General features: G+C 30.7%; 1 protein-coding gene across 1 annotated transcript; it reads left to right on the top strand.

The window, feature by feature from the left end:
* The first annotated feature begins 986 nt into the window (after positions 1-986).
* LOC146942669 (BURP domain protein RD22-like) lies at positions 987-5414 on the top strand. Its single transcript, XM_085756731.1, has 3 exons — positions 987-1089; positions 3964-4069; positions 4251-5414. The coding sequence occupies exons 1-3, from the start codon at positions 1051-1053 to the stop codon at positions 5180-5182; spliced, it is 1077 nt and encodes a 358-aa protein (XP_085612857.1). The 5' UTR covers positions 987-1050; the 3' UTR covers positions 5183-5414.
* Positions 5415-8043: the final 2629 nt, after the last annotated feature.

Genomic DNA, 8043 nt, shown 5'->3' with positions numbered 1-8043 from the left:
GTTAAAGTTATTGATTTAAGTAAATTAGAGTTTTCTGTACGAAAAAAAATTAAAGTTTAATTTGTATGAATGATATTATACATAAAAAAAAGACACATTTAATTTGGTGAAGAAAAATTACACATATGTCTAATCATATTTCACTATTTATATATGTCATAATATGATTCTCTAAAAATATACACACATATTTAAATTATGAAACGTGAGTGAATTTACGTTTTTTTTTACATTGTCAATACATTCAAATAAATTCTTTAAATTATATATAACATTAATTATAGATTGAATAAATTTATGAGTGCTAGCCCACTTTATTCTATTGGTTAAAATTTATATAAGCTCCACCCAATCATTTGGGTTCAGGTGGCGTTTAGTATGGACAAGCATTAGATTGATCCATGACGGTCTAATATCAATGAGAACCATATGTGTTATGATAGTCTCTCCACTGGATATCTTTTTTACACTATCTTCAACCTCTCCTTTTAGATTGAACTTTTTATTTCATTTTTACCCTTTATTTAAACTATTATATATTTTTTATAATATTATTTAAATTATCAATTAAAAATTAATTTAAATCTCATTAAAGTATAAGAACATTGTAAATAAAATAGGTTGAACAATCAACAATAATAGAAATGATGTTGGACACTATAAAAAAATATATTTTTTTGGTAGTGAAAAAAAAATTATTTTGACCTTATATATAAAAATATTGTGTTTTGGTGTAATATATTTTCCTCACTTTTACCCTTCACTTCATTACCTATCTTGACGCTAGTATTTATAAGGAACAAAAATTATTTAACCCGAAAAAAACTCTCTTATAAAATAACAAATAATTTGAGATATATTAATAATTCAAATTAAGTATCAACTCCTATTTGGTTTACAAGAACTAACTACTATCCTCCTAAAATAAAATAAAAACTAACTACTGTCGTAGGCTTATAAATATGCATTTAGGACACATTGAGAACATATCATTGTATCCAAGCTGTATTTGCAACCAAGCTTTAGGTTCCAGCTTTAAAGCTTCCCAGTATGAACTACCTTCTTCTACCCGTTTTAACGATACTCAATGTGAGCTTCAACTTTTAAACAGTCGTGTTTTTTTACTAGAAATATTTCTCTTCAAGTTGTGGTTTATATATATGTAATTAACTATAATTGCTCGATTTGTTTCTCCTTTATTTGTATTAGGAAATTGTTATTCTTGTTACTGTAGGCTATATAGCTAGAGAAGTGGGCAGTATCTTTTTTTTTTTTTTTGAAGGAAGTGGGCAGTATCTTTTGGTTATTCAATTCAATATTTTTTTTTTTGGTAAATAAATTCAAAAGTTATTCTTAGTTGATAATATTATGGTGTATGTTTAAAAGGCTTTGGTTATGATTTAAATCAATTGTGGTTAGACCATTTTGATTGTCTGGGTGTTGAGGAGTGTTTTGGTTTTATGTTTTCCTCGTTGTTGTTTGGTTTGGTGGCGCATATATACTTAGTTGTTTTGTTTATGTTTTGGTTAGGCATGACAATGGGGTGGGATGGGGACGGGTTTTGCCTTCCCCATCCTCATCCCCTACTCCCATATACTTACACGTTACCCTACCCATATCCAACGGGGATGAGAAATTGAATCTCATCCCCGTCCCCAATGGTTTTGGGTATTTCCGCCCCATCCCCATACCCGCAATGAATCAATTTTTAGTAAAAAAAGAGTTTTTTTAAGCTTCAATGGTAATGTTGTAATGCATTATCCAACAATTTGCGCTCATTTTAACATTTTCTTACAGTTGATCTTTAAATATCAATGAAAGTTCTTATATCATGACAATTATCGTTAAAACATAAAATTGGGCTATGTTTGAAAACTAATAAATGGAAAAAACAAAATAGCCCAAGCCCACTATTGCAATGCATAATAACCCTAGTTATGAATCACCCACACCACATATCTCTAAAACTGAAACTTGAAAGTTGAAAACGCCGCCGTACTCATTTCTTCTTTTCTAAACAGATCTTTAATGCTCTTCTTCTTCAATTATTTTGTATTTTCTCTCAAGTGAAGCTATGATACACTGCAACGTCGTTCTACACTTCTTCTTCTTCTTTTTTATTTATTTTTTATTTAAGAAATTGCTTGACCCGGTCCGAGTTGAGTAACCGCCGGTTTACCGGTTTTTTCAAAAAACCGGTCGAGTCAACCGGTTCACGCCGAGTCAACTGCATAACCGATCCAATTTGAGACCCGAACCGGTTATACCACCGGTTCACGGTCCAACCGGTCGGACCGGCCGGTCCGAGCCGGGTTTTAAAACTATGCAAAAATATAACCTTTCTACAATCGGGTAGCGTTTGGGTATGGGTTCGGGGTGGATATATATATCCCCGTTACCCGTCCCGTACCCATATTTTGAAATCGGGAAAAACCCAAACCCATACCCAAACCCAGTCAAATCGGGGAAAATCCGTCAAATCCGGGTTGGTTTGGACGGGTACCCATGGGCACGGGTTTTGTTGCCATGCCTAGTTTTGGTGGTGCACATTTTTGTGTTGCTTTGGTCTTGACTCTGTGATGGGTAATTTATTTTATTTTTCTTATTTTGTTTTGATCATACCTTATGTTTGTATTTTGCTTTTAATGATATTTTTTTGGCTTCTTAAAAATAAAAAGATACATATACTTGCTTAATTTTTTTTTTTAAAGATACATATACTTGCTTAAAAAAATAAAGATAAATATACTTTTCTTTTAGAGAATAAAGATACATATACTTGACAAATATTGATCAGATGAGATAGTTTTATATCTAGTTTTAAGTAATATTTGAGGAAATATATGATAAAATAATGGTTTAAATGTACTTTTGTTCCTATTATTTTTTTTTAAAACGTTTTGGTTCTCCTTTTTAAAAGTCGATTTTTTGTCATGCTTCATATATTTTTGTTGATGTAGTCTATTCATTAATGGTGGAGCAATGCTATTTATCAAGAAAGATTTTATCAAGAATTTGTCCCGAAATTAATGTTAGCCAATAAAATCTCAGCCTGGCCGGAAATCATGGGGTGGTGGGTGTTATATATATTTTTTTTATGAAACTTTAATAAATAAGATTAAAATCTAAGGGTGATTATTCTGCCATGTCATTCTTGAATTCATCAAGAAAATCCATTCTTGATATCTAGCATTTTCCTTAATGGTGTGACAATATTTATTAGACATTATTTTGTTGGCTTGGATATTCAATGTAACCATATAAATCTTGTGATAACATCAGTTAAAATGACTCCGAAATGGGACGGAAATAAAAATGAAATTAGGACCAAAATATTAGTTTAAAATATATAGGGGGACCAATTTTTTATTATATTTTTTGAAAGTATGGTGACAAAAAATTGCATTTTTACGCCTAAAATAATATTTATAATGAGATTAAAAATAAGATAAGATATGAAAACTATATATCATTGATATATTTTGTAATGTTATGGGACAAAATAAAATTGAGAGTAAATTATTTTCATCCCGTGTACTTCAAATTCAAGAAAACATAAAACAAATAGATACAACATTAATTGAAAGAGAATAGCTTGAAATATATTTCTCACAATTTTAAGTGAGATCCATTTTTAAAGTGTGAGATCCATTTTGAGCTAAGTTAATAAAATATTGATTGTTAGAAAGAGTATTGAAAAGAGAGTGTTGTTATCACTAATTTTCATTCCATAATCCGAACAATGATTCTTTTAAATTTTATCTCGGCTTTCATTTTGTTCGTCTTAACTCTTAACTATAATTAACTTTTGTTTACTGGAACCATGTTTAACTTAAATTACAAAGAAAAAAATATAAGAAAATATATCACTGCACAAATTACAATCCCTACATACTATATTCAATCCAATTGCTTACGATAATTGATACTAACGAGTTTCTGTATTCTTAATTTAATTTGCAGCTTGTATTGGTTGCAACTCATGCTGCTCTACCTCCTGAACTTTACTGGAAGTCGATGCTTCCTACCACGCCAATGCCAAAAGCCATAACTGATATCCTCCACCCTGGTTAGTACATGTATTGTTCAAGTTCATGGTTCATTCTATGGTAAAGGACTAACAATAGACTATTATACATTTAAAACTGTATTAAAACTTTTTTTTCCAATTAAGATAATCTTTTGTTAAATACAATATTTGAAGTTGTTTTGCGCTAAATTCGTTATTTATAATTATAATTACTATGCAGATTGGATGGAAGACAAAAGCACAAATGTGGGTGTAGGGAAAGGTGGTGTAAGTGTTGATACTGACAAAGGAAAACCCAAAGGAAACTCAGTGCATGTTGGAAAAGGAGGTGTAAATGTCCATGCAGGAAGAGGTGCTAATGTCAACGTTGGTGGTGGAGGAGTTTCTGTAAATGCAGGCCATAAGAGAAAGGGGAAACCTGCAACTGTTGTAGTTGGTCCACACTCGCCTTTTGCTTACAACTATGCTGCCACTGAGACTCAATTACATGATGACCCTAGAGCAGCATTATTCTTCTTGGAAAAAGACTTGCATCCTGGAACAAAAATGAACTTAAACTTCATCAGAAGCTCAAATGCAGCCGCATTCTTGCCTCGACAAGTTGCGTCTGCAACACCGTTTTCATCCGAAAAGTTAACTCATATTTTTAATAAGTTTTCCGTCAAACCTGAGTCAGAGGAGGCTCATATCATGAAGAATACCATTGAGGAGTGTGAAGATGCAAGCATTCAAGGCGAGGAAAAATACTGTGCAACCTCACTAGAATCCATGGTTGATTTTAGCATTTTGAAGCTTGGAAAAAGTGTTAAGGTTGTGTCTACGGTGGTAGACAACAAGAGTGCAGGGTTAAAAAAATACACACTAAAATCAGGATTAATGAAGCTAACTGCAAGGGATAAGGCTGTTGTGTGTCACAAACAAAATTACCCTTATGCTATATTTTATTGTCATAAATCAGAGAGCACAAGAGCTTATTCTGTTCCTTTGGAGGCTGATAATGGGACTAGAGTTAAAGCTGTAGTGGTATGCCACACAGATACTTCAAAATGGAACCCCAAACACCTTGCTTTTCAAGTCCTCAAAATTAAGCCAGGAACACTTTCGGTCTGCCACTTTCTTCCTGAGGATCACATTGTTTGGGTTCCAAATTAATTAGTACAGTATGTTTTAGTGGCAACAATCCTTTTACCCCGTCCTTGAATAATTTGCACTGCTTTGTTGAATTTTTGTTTATATGTGTTAACATACAACACGACTTCGTATATGTATCTTTACCATGATGTGTTATGTTGTATGTATTATATTTTGAATGTTATTGTTGTGTAATAGTATTATATATAGTGTGGTTTCCAAACTTCCTTATATAAATAGAAGATTTCGTTAATATCATTATGTTTATGTGTTCAACTATGTAATTATAAATAATTGATTGAAATAAGAATGTTGAAGCAGGGGAGGACCCTGGCCCCTACCAGGATCTGAAAATGATACTCAATTTTTCTCCGATAATTGCTATTTCCTGCCACAGACTAAACCACGAATTGATATAGTACAAAACATGGGTGCATCCATGTTTTCAAGGTTTTTTCTACATTACCCTCTCTTGTTTAGAGGGTATTTACCCCTTCAAGATATCAACCTATCAAAATGAAATGTACAAATGTAACATTAAATGTCAAATAAATGAGTCAATTTTTTCTATAAAAAAAAAATCAATTTTAATAAGGCAACTTTTAATTTTTATTTAATTATATTTAGGTATACAATCTTAATTAATTTACACTATAGGGCTTGTAACAATTAAAATTTCACATCAAATTTAACCCATCATGGTTGTGTTTGGTAACACGAATAAGCTAGCTTATAGCTTGTTGGACTAGCTTATAAGCTTGTTTTGATATAATAAGATGTGTTTGGTAAAAATATTTTTTCACTAGCTTATAGCGTTTTTTGAGAAGTTGTTTCAAGTAGCTTTTGAGCTTATAGCGGGCAGTTTTTTATATTTTCTTCCAATTTTAACCCTATTAATTTAATTTAATTATTTTTTAATAAAACATGTTCATGGCTTAAAAAGTAACGGCCAAGTTCATAGCTTATTTTTTAATAAAAAATCTTCCAGGTTTTCTCCTTTGAAAAAAAACCGTCATGCTTTATTTTATTTTTTAATGAACACTTTATATATATTTCTTAAAAGAAATGCTTTATATTTAACTATAACTACCCTACGGTACGTTGTAAAATTTTATATATTCTTGCTTACATTTTTTTCCACTTTCCTCATATTTTTGGGATTCATAAAAGTAGAGATCAATGAGCTTTTCCCCTCTTTTGTACAAAATAAAATAAAATAAGCAGAGATCAAATTGTTGGTGAAATTTTATTGGAGACTAAAACCAAAAGTTTGAATATTTATAGGGATCCAAAACATAGTTAACCATAAATTAAAATATTAAAAAATATATACTTTAGAAAAAAATCTATATATATATATATATATATATATATATATATATATATATATATATATATATATATAAGAGGAGGGATAAAATTACACCAATGTTACACCGCTCGATATCGTTTATACTCGATGCATATTTTTTAAATTTGACCGTTGGATTGTAAATTTATATCACATAGATCATCCACGTAAATTTTTTACAAAAATCTAAAATTGTTTCCTGTATCATTTAGATACATCAAGATTAACGGTTTATGACCTTTATATAACAACGTTAAACTTGTTGTATCTCTATAACATATCAATTGATTTTAGATTTTCGTAAAAATTTACGTGAATGATCTACGTGACATAAATTTACAATCCAACAGTCAAATTTAAAAAATATGCATCGAGTAAAACGATATTGAGCGGTGTAACATTGGTGTAACTTTTAAGCGGTGTAATTTGATCCCTCTTCATATATATATATATATATATATATATATATATATATAAACATGTCATTTTATGTCATTTTATGTCATTTTATACTTATCAGTCACTTCAACAACTAATTTTACCAAACACTTCAATTTTAATAAACCATCTTTTCAGCTATAAACTATCAGTTATAAGACATCAGCTATAAGCTAGTTTTCCAGATTTCAGCTAGCTTATAGCTTATTTTTACCAAACACACCCCACATACGCTCATAAATTTTGTTCTATTCCAAAACCTAGAACACACATAACGTGCAATTTCTTCTTCATTCTTCTTCCCATCTTGATTGTTCAATTCTCTCGTTTCAGAATTGCCGTCGTTTCCAATTATCGTGAGAATCGTTGTCGTTCTTTTGATTCCAGACATTGTGAGAATCGGTGTTGTTCCCATAATCACATCAGGTATCGTGACTTGATTTTTCTTCTTGATTTGATTTTTCATTTTCGTTTCTTTCTCACTACTATCGTGACTTGATTGCAACCGTTTCACACTTATAATGCGACAGTGGTGATTTTCAACTTTGGCATGAATTCCAATGATGCTTCCATTTTTATTTGGGTTTTGAGTTTGAATGAGTTGTTTGAGATTATATAAAATTGTATTTTATCACACATATTTTGCGTTTGTTTGATTAAGATAAATGGATCTTCAATGCGTTGATTATTGATATTTTTTTGGTACAATATTGAATATTAATTTACTTTTGGAATTTGTTTTATTCTAATCATTATATTGTGTCGTTATGTTGTTTTTGTTCCTGGTGTATTTTGTGTTGCCGAAATGAACATTTGTTGAGATTGTGAACACAATGTGAGGTCGGTTAAAGCTATGGAAGAGAAGACAAAGTGAAATAAATAAATAATAAATAATGCTAATACAAACATGAATTTCATAAGGTGAACGTTAATTTGTGGATATAGCTTTTGGAAACAATGGCGATCTCACGATGTCTGGAATCAAACAGACGGCAACGATTCTCACGATAATTGGAAACAGAGGCAATTCTGGAACGAGAGAATTGAACAATGAAGATGGGAAGAAAAATGAAGAAGAAATTGCACGTTATGT

The sequence above is a fragment of the Medicago sativa genome, chromosome 3 (assembly GCF_051527215.1).
Source record: "Medicago sativa cultivar Bolivia chromosome 3, Bolivia_mono, whole genome shotgun sequence".
NCBI classification, from domain to species: Eukaryota; Viridiplantae; Streptophyta; class Magnoliopsida; order Fabales; family Fabaceae; genus Medicago; species Medicago sativa.
Note: the sequence above shows the minus strand (reverse complement) of the source record. Positions and strands in the feature narration are given on the sequence as shown.

Bases quoted from the DNA above. Each gene is read 5' to 3' on its own strand.
- LOC146942669 (XM_085756731.1), top strand. From the start codon at position 1,051: ATGAACTACCTTCTTCTACCCGTTTTAACGATACTCAAT. The intron at 1,090-3,963 runs GTGAGCTTCAAC...TTTAATTTGCAG, and splicing joins CCGTTTTAACGATACTCAAT to CTTGTATTGGTTGCAACTCA. The intron at 4,070-4,250 runs GTTAGTACATGT...ATTACTATGCAG, and splicing joins AACTGATATCCTCCACCCTG to ATTGGATGGAAGACAAAAGC.